General features: G+C 41.7%; 1 protein-coding gene across 3 annotated transcripts in view; it reads left to right on the forward strand.

Annotated features, from left to right (window-relative positions):
• RAB28 (RAB28, member RAS oncogene family) overlaps positions 1–18725 on the forward strand; it is a 379144-nt gene that overhangs the window by 205553 nt on the left and 154866 nt on the right. For all 3 annotated transcript variants that reach the window (XM_063922984.1, XM_063922968.1, XM_063922975.1), the window contains exon 4: positions 864–993. In XM_063922984.1, the coding sequence (XP_063779054.1) occupies positions 864–993 (130 nt within the window). The remainder of the gene's footprint in view (positions 1–863; positions 994–18725) is intronic.

Here is an 18725-nt window from a genome sequence, read left to right on the forward strand (position 1 = left end):
CTCACAAGTTAGTAAGCATCTTTTTGTGTTAATCCCTGAAGGAAAATCTGCAAATATTGATTGCAAAGAAATGTTGTGATCAATGTTTACAATATAAAATATACATCACAATATCAGATGGCACTACTGTGTTTGTAAAATTAGTTCTTCTGAGCAATAACAGACATCCACGTGAACAAAGCCACTTGGAAATGCTGGTAGGAATAATAAGCAGTTAAAAATTTGGATTTATTTTACATCTTTCAATAAAACAATCAAAGCCTAATGACTTTAGATTGTTAATATTAGAAAGCATTAAAACACAGTTGATGAAGGATTCTTATATATAGCACTGTTTTACAGTAACAGTATAAGTATAAGTAACAGTATAAGCAGGATTTTTTTTTCATTAAAACATTAATACAAAAAAAACCCCAAAGCTGGACTAAACCATAAAAAATAAAAATTTGAAACAAACAAAAAAAAAACCCTGCAACGTCTCCACTCCTTTAGAAGGCTTCATGCATTTCTCCTATGTCCCTAATGTCATACTGTAGCTTTGTAAACCCAAGCATATTTTTTTACATTAATTCCTGTACATTGGAAGTCAAAATGATAAATCGAGTATATTTCCTCATCAGCACTGTACACGCCAAGTGAACCAACTTCGTTGCAGTTAATTAAATGAGCTGCAAATGCTATTTCGTCAGTTGAAATTAGTGTACATTCAAGTTAGATGCATACAGTGTGCTGCTGGATAGGGATAATAGCTAGTATAGCTAGTACATAAGCGAGAATATCAAAGCCATTAATACTTTAAGCTAATAATGAAGCGAGGAGGAACCGTATGTAAGATGTGTAACACTGAGATGTTTCTCTTTCAGGGGGTTCTTCTAGTATATGATATTACCAACTACCAAAGTTTTGAGAATTTAGAAGACTGGTTTTCCATGGTGAAGAAAGTAAACGAAGAATCCGAAGCACAGCCATTTATAGCCCTGGTAGGCAATAAAAGTAAGTTTTCCATGTATATATTACCATTATGACCATTATGCTGTGTAATACATGTACATACAGTATAGTATGATTACAGTTTATGGTTTTAGTGTTTGTTGGCGGTGGGGTCTTTGGTTCTTAATTATTAAATTTCCACTTTAAATATACAAAAATGGTAAATGCCATATGTTTGTCTTGTTTTTATTTTACGAGAGGGAAGATCAGATGTGTGAGAGGCTGGGATCTTAGGAAGGTAACATGGAAGACCGATGCATCTCTCGGCAGAGGGAAAAACATTCAGGAGGTTATGCTGAGAGGTTGCCAGTAGTCGGGGGGGGTGGTGTTAATATTTAATTTCCACACTGTTCAGCAATTTTATACCTCCCAACGTTTATGAGCTGGTGGGAGGGGTCAGTATATAAAGAGTATTAATTAAAAAAAGTAACAAACCCCCCAACAATTCTAATTGCTTATCATATGTTATGATTGATGGATAGATAAAAAAAGATTAGGATGGATCAGTATGTTTATTCAGATAGTGCAGCCCTCCCAAACAGCCCAATTTCAGCGAGACAGCCCATGATGTCAGTGGGATCCTCCTGCAATCTGTACATTATTCCCGAATTGTGGGAGGTGTTTCCTCTGCCATATGCAGTGATTATCTGATGCTACTATGTTGGACATTATGTGTGTGCAGCTGTTGATATTGCAGAGTTTTATATAGTCAGTCACACACCACCGGATGACTCAAACTTTGAACAGGCCAGTTACTTAACCAGTGGTGTTGGTTTGTGGTTAGATTGCAGGTACAGCCGTACTCACTGTTACATGTACACTGGTGATGTGGTGGAACTTGAGCGGAGCAGGGTTTCATACAGCTCATAAGCTGGTGAGTGTATATAGGCACTGGGTAGTGGTGCAGAAATTTTGGAATCATTGTGGATTGCAGGTCATCGCAGGTCTCTCTGGAGCCAAATTGGCCTCAGCGCATGCTCCGTAGTGATTTCCCATCTTTGGATAGGTCATGAATCCTCCCTGGACAACAGGAAGATTGAAGTCTGTGCAGTACCTCACTCCTCCTATAGCATACTAATCAGGCTCTCTCTCCAGCTTTGGGAGCTCTTCACACTCTTTCCTGCCAGTTCCAGTCCCTCTTGATGTCTCACATTTTCTTGATGCACTTTTCCATTATAGGATAAGCGTAATTGTTCAATGTTTTTAAAGCACCTGTACATCCCTGGTACCTGGTATTAAGTATGCTTTACCGGCGGTCGTGATCCGGCAGCCAGCATACCGACGCTGGGATCCTGGCCACCAGAATGCCGGCAGGGGGGCGAGCGCAACAAAGCCCGTTGCGGGCTTGGTGACTCACTGCACTCGTCACAGGTTCTATTCACACTCCATGGGTGTCGTGGACACCCACGAGTGGGAATAGCCCTGGGACCCCCACCGGCATTATGGCGGCCATGATCCCAGCGTCAGTATGCTGACCATAGGGATCATAACCGCATCCCAGTACCAGCGCAGGTAGATATGATGATGGTAGTAGGAGGTGAACATGACTAGTAGCATTAGCTACACACTGTGTTAATAATGCAAAGGTGCCTTTCCATTACATTAGAGTAATTAATGAGAATTGGCAATACTTCCAGTACAATACCACCATCTAAGAATCTATTTATCTTTATGTCATGATGGGTAGACTGTGAAATATTTGGGTTTCTTTCCAGTATGTTTTCATAAAAATAAAAAATAAATCAATATTGTATCAAAAAGAAAAGCCCTATTTTTCCCCTCAAAAACTGTTTAACACAGTAAAACAAAAATAAAAGTACTACTGTACCTATGAAATCAGTACATCCCAATAATGTGATAATTGGTTTGGTTGCGGTGCAGAACCAGTGGACCTTGTCCGAGAAAAGGGACCAAACCCTTTTAATGGTTACATGGGCTGATCCTTCAGTCTGCTGCTGGACTGTTCTTCTGTCACCTTGCTATCTGCACTGTCCAAAATTGACCCCAGGCTGATTGCGGTTATCTTTTCACTGATTTTTCATCCATGCCTGGTAAGGAATACATACTATTTACCGGCGGACAGGATGCCGGCTGTCAAGATCCAAACAGCGGCATCCCGCCCGCCAGAATGCTGGCAGCCGGGCGAGCGTTAAGAGTCTGCGTTCGCCAGGTTGCTAGGTTCTTTTCTCACTCTATGGGTGTCGTGGACACGAACAAGTGGGAATAGCCCCTGTGCCCCAGGATTCCAGCTGTCAGCGTTGTTGGCTGTCGGGATTCCGGAGTCTACAGTTAGATTTGGGTGGGGTGAGTTCAAACTGAAATCTAAATTCCAGTTTAAAAATAAATTAGCCAGTATTTACCCTGCACAGAAACAATATAACCCACCCAAATCTACTGTATATACTTGAGTATAAGTCGACCCGAATATAAGCCGAGGCACCTAATTTTACCACAAAAACCTGGGAAAACTTATTGACTCGAGTATAAGCCTAGGGTGGGAAATGCAGCTCTAGCCGTATACAGCCCTCATACTGCCAGATATGCCCCCCAGTGCCAGATATGCCCCCACAGTGCTAAATATGCCCCCACAGTGCCAGATATGCTCTCATAGTGCCAGATATGCCCTCATAGTGCCAGATATGCCCTCATAGTGCCAGATATGCCCCCACAGTGCCAGATATGCCCTCATACTGCCAGATATGCATGCCCCCTCAGTGCCAGATATGCCCCCACAGTGCCAGATATTCCCCCACACAGTGCCAGTTATACCCCCACAGTGCCAGATATGCCCTCACACTGCAGATATGCCCCCACACAGTGCCAGTTATACCCCCACAGTGCCAGATATGCCCTCACACTGCCAGATATGCCCCCACACAGTGCCAGTTATACCCCCACAGTGCCAGATATGCCTTCATACTGCCAGATATGCATGCCCCCTCAGTGCCAGATATGCCCTCACACTGCCAGATATGCCCCCACACAGTGCCAGTTATACCCCCACAGTGCCAGATATGCCCTCATACTGCCAGATATGCATGCCCCCTCAGTGCCACATATGCCCCCCCCAAGTGCCAAATATGCTCCCCAGTGCCTGCTATAACTTACCCTCCGCCGCTCCCACGTTGTCTTGTGAAGGAGGGACACCGAGGGCACAGCATGCGCCTCTCCTGTGTCCCTCCTGCGTCTCCGGCGGCCGCGGCGGGTCTGTTAAATGAAGTGCCGGTTCGTGAGCCAATCAGAGCTCATGAACGGGTACTTCCTTTAATAGACCTGCCGCCGGAGACGCAGGAGGGACACAGGAGAGGCGCGCGCTGTGCCCTCCGTGTCCCTCCTTCCCACTGCACTGCACTGCCAGCACTGACTCAAGTATAAGCCGAGGGGGCTTTTTCAGCACAAAAAAAAGTGCTGAAAAATTCGGCTTATACTCGAGTATATATGGTAAATCTCTCTGCACATGTTATATCTGCCCCACCTGTAGTGTAACATGGATTTGCCCAATTGCTAACATTTTTGGTTTGCTAACAACTCTGAATAACCCCCACAGTCTGAAACAAATAGCTGTTCATGGCACATTCTGAGTCTTTGGAATTACAACCAAGGAGAGATGTGTACAGTATATTCTTAATAGATAATTGGCAGCACAGTTGGTGTAATGGTTAGAACTGAGGTCATCGGTTTGATTCCCAACACAGAACCTAACTGTGTGGAGTTTGTATATTCTCCACGTTGCATGGGTTTTCTCCCACAATCTAAAAATATATTGGTAGGTTAATTGGCTCCCAACAAAAAAAAAGTGCTCTAGTGTGTTGGTGTGTGCATGTACACTTGTTTAGGGCAGACTAGATGGTCAAGTGGTTCTTATCTGCCCTCAGATTTTTTGTTTCTCTGTTTCTGTAGGCAGACATTTTTAGGTTTTTTTGGTTGCAAATGTGAAATTTGAAGTATTGCTTATCTGTGTTTTTTTTGGTGATTTCATGCATCCACACAAATTTGACCTTGGAGTTAGATTCAGGCAATCTCTTTATAGTCTGTTACAACGGAATAAGTATGTAATACCGCTGGGTGGGATTCCGGCACTCAAAATACTGACGCCGGGATCCCGCTAATGAGAAGACTGACAGGGGTGAGTAAAGGGTGTTCTACCCTCTCCCCACCCCCCTAACCCTAACCTCCCCCTTAGTGCCTAACCCTGATCACCCCCCACAGGTGCCTAAACCTAACCCCCGCCCCCATTGCCTAAACCTAACTCTCCCTCCCCCGCAGCCTGACCCTAACCTCCTACCGGGGTGCCTAATCCTAGCCCACCCTCCCTGCAGCCTAACCCTAATTTTTAACATTTAAGACATAACACAGATTTTATATATATATATATATATATATATATATATATATATATATAGTATAATATAATATTCATTCTGGTTGCAGTATATGAAGTTTATTGGAGTGCCGTTTTTCCTATTGGAAACTATATAGCCTTTTATTGAAAATCTGAAATCTTTCATGGTAATTACTGTGTATAGCAGTACTTCTTAGTATAATATGAATGAACTCTATATTCAGACAGTAGGAATTGCTTTTAGCACATCATGTGTTTGAAAAATCTATGTTGCTTAATCTTATTTTTGTGTTCTTAAGTAACCCTGCCTGCTTTGCCTGTTCACTCTCTGCTATGACTCCTAACGTGTCAAGCCTACATTCTCAGCAGAGATATTATAAACAGATATTAACCCAGGATGTATGGGAGATGCACTCCTGTTGATTTATAGCGCCTTTGATAGTCTCAGGGCCAATGGTTATCTGCAACCTCTAGTGAGGGTAGGAATTACCAAGCATCAGTGTGCCCGGGAGGGATGAATTATTTCAACTTAGAGATATTAACCAGATCTGTTCCCCTGCTCTCTAATACAGACTAATAAGTCAGATTTTTAAACAGTCTTCTTGACAGATAGGGGCAAGGAGGGAGAGTGTGTCAACCCTAATTAAGAATGTTGACTGCATGTACACCGTAGCAGTGATTAATTGTCCTAGTATGGCTATCTCTGCCTAACAAGTGATAGGCTGTTACAGTGTGAAGTTCAAAGGTTATATGTTAATGTACTTTTTTTAACTGGTGTTTTCTGCTTTCAGCCATGATATATTAGTGTTCCAACACCACTCTCAAAGTATTTTTTTTTGCTGACCTATATTATTTCTGCTGCACTACACACACCACACGCACACGCGTGCACCCCCCTACATTTAAAAAAAAATAAAAATATATATATATATATATATATATATATATATATATATATATATATATATATACGTTGCAATGTAGCTTGGCACTCCGGACTCACGAAAGTTCAAATTAAGGGTGCCCTCCTAATCAAATTCATATTTACCAATGTCCTTGCTTGAAAGAATGAGGCGGCACTCCCAACTACAGGTTAAGTATCCCATATCCAAATATTCCGAAATACGGAATATTCCGAAATACGGACTTTTTTGAGTGAGATTGAGATAGTGAAACCTTTGTTTTTTGATGGCTCAATGTACACAAACTTTGTTTAATACACAAAGTTATTAAAAATATTGTATTAAATGACCTTCAGGCTGTGTGTATAAGGTGTATATGAAACATAAATGAATTGTGTGAATGTAGACACACTTTGTTTAATGCACAAAGTTATAAAAAATATTGGCTAAAATTACCTTCAGGCTGTGTGTATAAGGTGTATATGAAAGATAAATGCATTCTGTGCTTAGATTTAGGTCCCATCACCATTATATCTCATTATGGTATGCAATTATTCCAAAATACGGAAAAATCCCATATCCGAAATACCTCTGGTCCCAAGCATTTTGGATAAGGGAGACTCAACCTGTATATCCAAAAAACGTGTTGTATTCAATCAAAACAGCATTATATGTCAACGTTTCAAAGCCCGCAGGCTTTTTCGTCAGGACGTGAAGAGTGCATAAAACAAAGCATAAAACAGTACCTTACCCCATCATACCTTTATATGCTGTGTGCAGCTCCGTGACTAGACGCCCGCCGCTCCCGTCCGGTCGCTTCTGCCCGGCCGCCAGTGCTACAGGATATCCGTTCTGACACACCTCAAGTCAGTCGGTGACCATGGATACCCGCAAACCAGCCGCGTCCCTTCCGGTTACCATGGAAACGGCGATGCTCCCAGTCTCCGTAGCCGCACACAGTCCCCGTGTGTAGAAACTACTATACTGTATAACACAAAAATGTATACATAAATCAGTGTATAATAAACACAGTGCATATAGTGATCGTGCCTAAAAAACTTTAAAAACAGAATCGGAACAGCAGAAACCTAATTCTCATATACATATTGTGCAAAACAGCATCCGAACACAGTACAATTCTCTCACCTATGGTTATTATTTATTATGTATATTTTTTTCATATTTATAACCTATCCAAAAAACTAGGGGAACTCGACTTAGTCTGTCCCTGTTCTTATTGATTTGCTATCACTTAGACCCATATCTTAATTAGCAATAGAATTACCCTTATGTAAACAATAGGCGATGAACATACCCTTTTACAAAAATATATTCCAAGCTATTTTCTCATTTAACCCCTTAGGGGATATAGTGTCTAAAATGTGAATCCATTTTGATTCAACCTGGTTAAGGCGTTTCTTACGGTCTCCACCTCTAATTTCTACAGGAACGTGATCTATTATTTTATATCTCAAAGAAGTTAAAGGATGATGTGCTTCTTTGAAGTGGCGCGCTACGGGTTGGTCACATTCTTTATTTTCTAAAGCTGCTTTTATTGCCGATCGGTGTAGGGCCATACGTTCCCTAAAGGTACGTGTCGTTTGCCCTACATAATATAGCCCACATGGCCACATTATGATATAGATTACAAACTGTGTAGTACAGCTCAGGACAAAATTTATTTTAAACTTGCGACCTGTGTGTGGGTGTTTAAAGTATATGCCGGGTTCCATAAAATTGCATGTCGTACACGACACGCATTTATAACAACCCGGTTTTTTCTTTTGAACCAGAAAAGAAGTGTTTGGTGGTGAATACGTGATGTTGGTTTTCACCAACAAATCACGTAAATTTCTGCCTCTATTGTAACAAGGCATAATATTCTTATTCTTGAACCCTGGTAATTTGCTATCTCCCGTAACAATCGGCCACAAAGCCTTAGTGGCACGTGGTAAAATTTGGCTTGCCAGTGTATACTCAGAAATCAAAGGGATGTTGTCTTGCCTGTTTGTTTGTTTCGACTCTAAAAGAGTGTATCCAGGAGTCTGTAATACCCGTTGTTTTGATTCATCAAGCAAGGCGGATGGATAACCACGACTGGAGAATTTCTCTGCCACAAGATTTAAGGCTGGCTCTACCTTTTGAATATCACTGGTAATTCTCGCGGCCCTAAGCATCTGTGATCTTGGTAATGCTTTTTTTAAGGGGGGCGGGTGACAGCTGCTATGGTGCAATAAAGTATTTCTGTCTGTACTTTTGTGAAAAATCTCAGTTGATATTGAATTTTCTTTAAGTTTGACCGAAACATCCAAATAATTAATTTCTGTATAACTATATTGTAAAGTGAACTTCACTGGATGATCAAGAGAGTTAATTTGTGTTATTAAGTGTACATATAACTATATATATATATATATAGTGTATGTGTGTGTATTATATACACACGTGATATAATTAAATATATATATTTTTTATTTGGGCAGCATGGTGGCGCAATGGTTAGCTTTGCTGGCCAACAACACTGGAGTCATGTGTTCCGTTCTTATCAAGGGCCTATGTGTATGGAATTTGTTTGTTCTCCAAGAACTAAGGCAAAAATTATCATTAGTGTGTGTATATGGCCATGTTTTATGGAATGTAGACTGTTATCTCCACTAGGGCAGAGACTGATGTGAATGATTGAAACATTTTCTGTACAATGTTGCACAGTACTGTATATGTTTGCTATATAAATAACCTACTAAGTGAATACAGTTAAAAATAATAATAAGATGGCTAATACATTGTGATGTATATGTTTGAGATATGGATAAAACAGACACATTTTATAATAATAATTTTATTTATATAACGCTCTTTCTCCAACAGAACTCATGGCGCTTTACATACCTAAAAAAACAATGCACATATACAGAAGATATATTAGTAATAAAGCAATAGACAAGCCACAGAGACATAAAAAAGGAAATCTAGAGAGCGCAGAGTAAGCATAATGTACGATTAGTGTAGGCATTTTGGGTGATAACTTCCACGGGTTGTGTATTCCACTCTCACAGGTACCAGGTACCAGGTGAGGGAGCCATCTTAGGTGCACTGTGTAGGATTACCCTGGGTGGAATAGTCTACCACTAGAAGAGATGACACAAAATGGGTGGGGTGATTGCAGCATCCTAACAATCAGAGAACGGTCCCAACTAAACAGTCAGATCCATGTGTTTTTCATCCCATTATCCCATCCACAAACATATCAGATGATGCAGCCATGTTGGGCGCACTTCGATGGTTACACTGTGGTAGGTGAGCCATACAAGGGCCAAATGCATATATGGGAAAACTGACACTTGTGTAGTGGTATGATATACCCTGCACGGAAAGATCCACGTGAAGTACATCCTGCCCACGGAGGAACCATCCGAGGCAACCATCTGGGGTTCACTGCGTAGGTTACTGCTGGCAAGGTGTGCAATCACATTACAGGAATAGCACACAGTGGGGTGGAAGTACGCTGCAAGAATTAAAAAAAACCACACACATGGTAAGAATGCATTTGTAGGTAACCAACGGTAGTAGGAAAACTTTAATAACATTATTTGATAAAATTCTAAATATCCTGGTCTCATGGGAGCAGTGAGGGTGAGTGTGAGAATGTGGGGAGCACATTAATGTCCGATGGAAATGTTCCTGTTGAGCCTGGTCCTGGTGCTCACCTCCCTCGGTTCCCTGCTCAGCTTGAGGCCTAGGCCCGGGGGCAGTCCTGATATTCTCAGCTGGAGGGGTGGTAGGCCTGGTCCTTGCGTTCTCCTGTCAGAGGTGGGGAGAGTCCACAAAATGATCCTGAGCTGCAGTGTTTGTGAAACTAGTTTAATTAGAGATTCTAGAGTAGTCCAAACTTCAAATCCAGTTAAAACTTTGTTTCTAACTATATCCTTGAAATTCATCCTTAACAAATGCTTGCAGACCAAGCCCTGACTGCAGGCCTTTAGAATATTGCTCTTAAATACTACACACTGGGGTAAATTTACTAAGATGGAAGTTCTTTTTAAGATGGGATGTTGCCCATAGCAACCAATCAGATTCCAGGTATTATATTCTAGAAGGTGCTAGATAAATGAGAAGTAGAATCTGATTGGTTGCTACATCCCATCTTTAATAGAACTCCCATCTTAGTAAATTTACCCTACTATATCAGCTGGCACAGGGGGAGGTGTGTTCATCAGGATGTTCAGCTAATTAACAGAGGGGCTTTTTACATTGAAGACAGTTGCAGACAAAGTTTCCTTGTGCCAATTTTCATTTGTGACAAAGCAAAAATGATTGCTAGCAAATAATAAGAGTTGAGCAAGTTTGGTTCTCTGGGAACCGAACCCCCCCCGCCCCGCCCTCCCCCCCCCGAACTTTGCGATCCGAGTCCGGCTTTGGTTTTGCCGTCCGCCTAGACTACGTCATCGAGGCAAAACGCCATCATCACACTGTCGAATTCTCGTGGGTTTTGGATTCTTTATAAATCCTTGTGCATCGGCGCCATCTTCACTCCGACATTGGAGAGTATACTGGACGGACGTGTCCTGTGTGCTGTATCTGAAAAAGAGGTGCTCTCTGCTGTATCTGAAAAAGGGGTGCTCTCTCTCTCACTGTCAGCTGTATATGAAAAAGGGGCCCTATCTCTCTGTCTGCTGTATCTGAAAAAGAGGTGCTCTTTCTGTCTGCTGTATTTGAAAAAAGCGTGCTCTGTCCGTCCATCCAGGGTCTCTTCCCCAGTATAAAATTAAAATAATAAAAGCTAAAAATAAAAAGCCTAAAATTATAAAAATATATATATTGTTTTGTTTGTGCTGTACCCCAGTGTACTATACAATTTTTATTTTATTTTCATAAGTGCTGTGACTCTGCCGGTCACACCGCAGTATATTATTTCCTACTCATACACGTATTGTGCGACGCTGTCGATGAAGTCAACCACAGTGTGTAATTATTATTATATACATTTCTGACTTGTTTGTGTGACTCTGTCGGTGAAGTCAACCGCAGTGGGTAATTATTATTATCTACATTTCTGACACATTTGTGCAATGCTGTCGGTGAAGTCAACCGCTGTGTGTAATTATTATATACATTCCTGACTAATTTGTGCACCACTGTCAGTGAAGGTCAACTCCACTTTGTGTTGATAGAAGTAGAGGCTATTATTACTGTTGAAGCGGCTGCCACTAGTCATGATATTGACAATGCAAGTCTGTCAACGTCATATGATAAGGAAGATGTCCAGGGGCATAGAGGGCTTAACTCAGGGTATGTAAAATTATTTCATGATAGAGTGGTAAAGAAAAAAAAATCAAAAGGAAAGTTAGCTGCAGAGGCAGTAAGACAAACTGGGCATTCAGAATCAGAACCATCCGACATTCTTGAGGAACGTTTAGTGGTGTCCACGTCAGCTGACATTTCTCACACTGTTCTCATAGAGAAGCCTCTTTCACCTCCTTCCACCATTTCTGAACCATCTGCACATGTAGGGAGCAGTACAAGTAAAGATTGTGATGAATCTGCATGTAGGGAGCAGTACAATTAAAGATTGTGATGAATCTGATCAGGAGGGTGATGAATGTGATGAGGAGGACATAATACAGATTGAGGATTCATGTGTGTAAGTGGGACAGGATGAGGAGGATATGTTTGTACTCTTTGGAGCATTTTTTGGTCATAGTTAATAGACTGGAAATGAGTGTTATTGATGTTAATAATATTGTAGGAACAAAAACACCCCCATATTCTGTGATTTTAGCTGTTTTTATGATAAAAAACAAACAAAAACAAATTAGAACCAAAACACACAAGGGTGGTTTTGTCAAAACCAAACCAAAACACGAAAAATGGGCAGGTGCACATCTCTAATAAATATCTTTGTGAAATATATTTTGCACTGATATCAGTTGGTTAGAATACTGGAATCCATTGTTTACTGAACTAAGGGCCCGATTCAGAGCTGATCGTAGATGTGTTAAAATGAGCACATCTACGATCAGAATCTCTGACATGTGGGGGAACGCCCAGCACAGGGCTAGTCCACCCCGCATGGCAACCCCCCCCCCTCCCCCCCCCTTCCCTTCGCACAGAGGTGCAAAAGAATCGCAAGGCGGCGATGCTTTCACACTTGGTGAATAGCTCCCTGGCAGACGGCTACCTGCCATGTTTTGGGTCACAGCAGCTATGTGTGACATCAGGCAGCCGCCACGGCCTGCTACAGCAACAGTCCAGACACGCCTGCGTTGTCTGGATCTCGCCCCCCCAACAGCATTGAGACAGCGCTGGTACGCCCCCTCCCACCCCGCAAACTCCTCTGCCTGATTGCTTTCGCATCTCACTGTATGTGCAGGAGCAGTGCGGCTGCTGCACATGCGCACTACACAAAGGGCTTCAGGCTGCGGCAGCGATCGGGTCTGAATTAGGTTCTAAAATTCTAAGGTATATCATATATCTTATCTCTATCATTGACATACTCTTATCTCTCCTTGTCCCCTCCATTGCTCTTTTTCCCCCCCTCATAGCTCTCTCTTTGCCTCCTTGTCAGGGGCCACAGTTTGTATATCTGACTCAACACAGTAAATACACTAGCATCAAGGTTGTAATTTGCGCGGGTCCTCAATTCCTGATGTAGTAAGGGCAGAGCCTAATATAATACAATTAATGCTCTATACTCTGTCCATTATACCATAACTTTTACTGCCATCATCCATGGAAAATACAAATGAACACTACTACAATTGTTCCATGTCTGCAACAAATACTAGAACTCAGTTGCTCTTCACCTGCTTCTAGCAATCAATAATAGTTATAGCATAACCTCAGTTATCGAATAGCTTCTTCAAAGATGTGGTATTAGAGCATATATGAAAATAGCATAATAAGCAAACACTTTGGGGCCGATTCAGTTGTTTTTGCTCCCCCTGCTGGGCGTCTGTGCTAATGGGAGTCTATCTGAGCTATTGAATTGTTGCTCTGATCAGACACCTATTAGCATTTTACAAGGCTAACAGCTTTGGGTTTAGAAGCGCAAAGCATCTAAACCCATCTAAAGTTGCCTGACTTAAACACATTTTTGTCACTCTCATGACCAAGTGTCTGATGAGTGGTTGGCCTGCTAACACAGGGAGCATACCAGGAATGCCCATGCAATGTTTATCCAAAGTACAATAACTGCACATATTATTATTTAAGATATAAAATTAGGTCTAAACAAGACTGATCTGGAATGGTTGATTGGTTACATATCTCATTTCTCTCAAACCATGTGCCATGTGATGGAAATATACATTTTTAGTCAAAATCAGATAAAATATGATGAGGCCTATGTTCAGTCACACCTTTGAGCAGACTGCTGTTTTAATACCCCTGCTGTTCTTTGTGCCAGCTACGCAACCTCAAATAATCTATATGGAGACATAGACATACGCCTTATGTTTTCTAATGGCCTGTCCAAGTAATTGATTTTCTTGCTTACAGGATAGCATAAGGGATGTACATTTTATTGAAACTTGCCCAGACCCCCTCTCAGGCTTCCTCAGTTATTTACATGCTAATGAAAAACCTTCCATGTGCTTTACTTTAAGTATACTTTGATACTCATTGACCCCCCCCCACAGCAATGTTGATAAATACCACATGATGACAGAACCTAACAAAAGGGCATTGGGATTTCCTTGCCTCAATGACCTTTCTAAAAATTGTTTCATATATGCAGTTATCATTTGAGCAATAGTTGTATTATTATTAATGAAAGATAGTATCCTCTATACAAGTGGTTCTCAAACTTTTTTGAATCACGGCGCCCTAAAGTATCAGAATTTTTTTCACGGCACCCCTAGGCCAAAAGTTTTTTTTTTTTTAATTGAGAAAATTAGAAAGAAATATTAAATTAAGTAAATTGTGTTTATAAGTCATCCTTAGGTTCAATTGTGTGGTGAGGGGCAGGATTTGATTCTGTTTGTCCACATTCTTTATGATTGGAAGCCACCAGCACTCGTTTTGCCTATTATTGTACATTGACCATAAATAATTTTAATTGGTCCTGGACCACCAACCCAGGGCACCCCTGCAAGTATCCTGAGGCACCACAGGGTGCCACGGCACACTGTTTGAGAACCACAGCACTATACAATTCATTGACTGTCGCACCATTCCACAGCTCTCTGAATTTGCCCCTTCATATCTCTCTCCTAGCCTCATAATTCTCCTCTTGTACACTTACTTTTTGCTGTTTCAAGCTTCTGATGCCACTCTGTCGCACGCTTATGTGCTTCTGAGACCGAAAGTGGATACGTGTCCTTATCAACTGTCCAAGGAGACTGTGCGGTCAGAAAGACTCATCCATGTAATAATACAGGGGTGCAATAAGTGCAATAAAATGGCCGCATATGGATGTCCACTTTTCTAGTGCATGCTGATTTAGTGTTCACTCTAGAATCCGGGCCGGGCAGGGCGCCGGTTCTAGAGGGGCACTAGCGCGCGTGGCGATAAAGGGGGTGCGGCCATGCAAAATAGGGGGTGGGGTCATTGCAGGTAATAAAAGGGGAAGTGGGCGGCCGGCGGCATCATTGTTGGGGGCATGCCCAGCCGGCGGCGTCACAGTTGGGGGCGTGCGGTGCTGGGCTTCCCCCAAGCGCTCTCTCAGTGTGAATGGATGCCACGCGCATGCGCGCGGCATCTTTACACGCTGTAAGGGCAGGAAGCGGGCGGCAGTTTTAGCAGGGAGCCGCAGAAAGGGCAGGGCGTGTTTTGCCCTAAAAAAATCGGGCAGGGCGCGGCGCCCTGCTAAAACTGCCTAGCGTGAACACTACTGATTATCTTGTGATCATATTGCTGTTAATTCGGGGCCAGTTTGCTGATAACTGTGCTTAAGCAGAGCATACATACAAAAATATGGTTGCTTGGCCAAAACACCTTAATCTGTGACCAGCGTCACCCCCACACATTCAAGGCATTCTGTACAGGTCTGGTAGATGTTGATTGAAAAATACTGTACTTACAGTACTGTACCTTCTTAAAAGTTACCTGATGAGCGGATTCGGTTTTACTCGGTTCTCAAAACAAAATCTTATTGGCTATCCAAAACACGTGACATCAGTGAGTCAATAAGATTCGGTTTTGAGAACCGAGTAAAACCGAGTAAAACCGAATCCGCTCATCACTAGATTTAACATTCTACAGTAGGAAATATTGGGTCTTACTTAGATCCTGCTAATTTAAATTACAGTGTAAGAGAAATTTGGAAAGCTTGCTCTTCTTTGTGGAATATGCGCAAAATATTAATTTCAGAGTATTTTCCTTTATTTCTTTTTTTCAAGTACCAGTACAATTTTATGTAGACACGATGGGAACAATGCTTCAATGACAATTATTTCAAATATGCTAAATGTTGCAAAATAATGTTAAAAGTCTGGTCTGTATATCTGGTGTACATTGGCTGGAAATATATGTTACTGGGGTTTGCATCTAGAATGTACAAAATTGATTTCATAATGAAATGCAGGATGTTCGGAAAATATGTCCTTCCTGTAAGAGGTGGCAGGAGAGTGTTAATTTGATCACTGGCATCAAGTTAAATTTATGAACGTAACATAACACTGCATTCTGTGTTCCATTTTTAAATACAATGTAAACATTCATTACCAGTCCCTGTTAATTAAACTTTAGCTGGTCCATTCATAGGAGTTCAGACCTTGGAAAACACTCCGATATTCGAATAATGTAACATCTGAAACCTTAAAATCTTTTAAGTAGATATGTAATAAAATTTCAAAATATGCTAAGGAGGAATTTAATTAGCAACAGTAATTTACCATACAGGGAAAAGAGTGATAGCGTTGGGCTTTAACGTCCGGGGTTATTCAATTACAGACCCTTTTTCTCGCCCGGAAAATTACTCTATTAACACAAGTTAATATGTGGAATCCGAGATAAGTTCCCGGACCTACTGTATCTGTTAACATGTTTGCGGCACCTGCAAATAGGCCATTTAACACAGATTTATTTTCAAGCTTGCTCAGGCTTTCTAAAAGATATCCTTGTTAACTGCAGTTGGCTCTGATTGAATATCCTTGTTGCTTCGATTACTTCAGTTGATTGTATCCCCCCCCCCCCCCCCCCTAAGTCTGCTGACTCTTCTCTCATCTCATATGTCTTTCACAGATATAGGTAGAGAGAAGGTGCGTCAAATGATTAGATTTATGTAATGCACCATGGAACTTTAAGTGAATCTTTTGCATCACATTAAGGCTGTTTCCCAAAATGAAGAGTGTCAGTTAACTATTATTTCCTCCATGCAAATGCCCTTCTTCTACCACTAGAAGTCATATCGAAGTCACCATCTATGTGTGTGTTAAAAACCCCATTAAAAAGAATGGGAACACTCCATTAAAAAAAAAAAAAAAAAAACCCCAAACCTTTTCTCCCCCAAACCTTTTAACAAGATTCAACTTTAAACTTGAAGCTCCAGCCTCAATGAGCCCACTCTGAGGGACATCAAGCTTTGTTTCCCCTAGTCATGGCAGGACCCAAACTATGCCTTGTCAGCGCTCCATTGAAGCCTACTCACACCCCTCCTCCATACTAGAGGTTACTAGACCGGAGCTAGGGATCTTCGCAGCATCCCTGTGTATTTTACTCATTGGGTGCCAGGAATAATCATCTTCATCAATGTGGTCCAATGGATTTTTTTAATTTTGATTACCCACAGGAAATTCAATTAAAAACCTCTACGACTTGGCAAAAATTGGGATAACTTGGGAGAGTATTTTCTCAAGTGACAACACTTAAATATTTTAATTATGTATTCAACAGAAATAAAATAAGCCATGCATTAGAAGATGCCATATGTGAGTAAGTAAGTAAGGTGCTATTATCTGGAGCACTTTATTATTTATTAATCGGGAAGTTCTACCATCTCTACATAAAATCCGAAACTTGGTTTTCCTCCTGGAGCATGTTCAGCATGGTGTTAAGCATCAGTTGAATTGGTCCATGACTAAAAACTCCCTGTTTGCCCGGTGAATGGTATTGGTGTATTCCTCCATTACATCTACCTCTGTGGTACCCTCTTGGATATCACGTGCCTGTAACTCCAGAGCCTCAACTCTGGATAATGTGAGGAATACAAACAGGTGTTCCTGTATTTTGGTTTTATGAGAGAGCTTTTGAAAATACAGCTATGTCAGGTGTAGTGGTGTCAGGGATGTACAGGCTAGTCAGTTGCTTGGCTGCATTGGGAGAGGAATCAGCAGCAGAAAGAAAGAAGTAATAATGCCACTGTATAGGTCATTGGTACGGCCTCATCTAGAATACTGTGTTCAATTCTGGAGGCCATATCTTCAAAAGGATATTAATACATTAGAGACTGTACAAAGGAGGGCAACTAAAATGGTGCATGGCCTACATCACAAAACATACCCAGAAAGACTAAGAAATCTCAATATGTATAGTTTGGAGCAGAGAAGGGAAAGGGGGACATGATAGAAACTTTCAAATATATCAATGGTTTTAACAAAGTCCAGGAGGGAAACATTCTCCAAATGAAGAGAAGCAATAGGACACGAGGACATACACTGAGACTGGAGGGGGGGGGGGGTTCAGGGGAAATTTGCGGAAAAATTACTTCACAGAAAGGGTAGTGGACAAGTGGAATAGCCTCCCATCAGATGTGGTAGAGGCTAAGACAGTAGAGCAATTTAAACATGCATGGGATAGACATAAGGATATCCTTACAAAGACATAAGGATCAAACAAGGTTAGAGATAAAAATGTTAAATGTAAAAAAAAAAAAAAAAGGGGCAGACTAGATGGGCCAAGTGGTTCTTATCTGCCGACAAATTCTATGTTTCTACTACTGCAGAGTTCTGACTATAAAAATTATTGGAATACTACAAAGAAGATATTTATAACTTATAAATAGATATGCTGTGCTGCAGGATGAGAAAGCAGTGACAAGCTCTGTGTGTCCCCCCAAATGTCAGACAGCGACTGGAGCTGGGGGCGGGGCGTGCTGTAGCCAATAAAACTGCAAAGAAAACGGACCCAATGAGGCTCTATCAGTACTGCCTCAGGGGGTGGGGCGTGCCCTGTGCTCACACTTTCCTGCCTGGCTGCACAGTCTTAGCAGCTGGCTACCAACCAGGTACTGTGCCCATCCTTCCCCTCTTCTCTTTATATACAGTCTGCCGCCAGTAACCCATCCGCCCCCACAAATCTCCATGCCATGTGTTATCCTGTCCCCACCTGTGCCATGTGTTAGCCCGTGCCCCTGGTGCCATGTATTAACTCGCATTATGCATTACCCTGTGTACCCCATGCCATGTGTAACCCTGTGCCCCGTGTTATCCTTTTCCCCCGACCACGTGTTACTCTGTGCCCTCTTGTGCCGTGTGTTACCCTGTGCCATTTGTAACCCTGTGCCCCCCGTGCTGTGTGTTAGCCTGTGCCCCCAGTGCTATCTAATAGTCTGT

Source organism: Pseudophryne corroboree, chromosome 1 (assembly GCF_028390025.1).
Source record: "Pseudophryne corroboree isolate aPseCor3 chromosome 1, aPseCor3.hap2, whole genome shotgun sequence".
In the NCBI taxonomy this organism is placed as follows: domain Eukaryota; kingdom Metazoa; phylum Chordata; class Amphibia; order Anura; family Myobatrachidae; genus Pseudophryne; species Pseudophryne corroboree.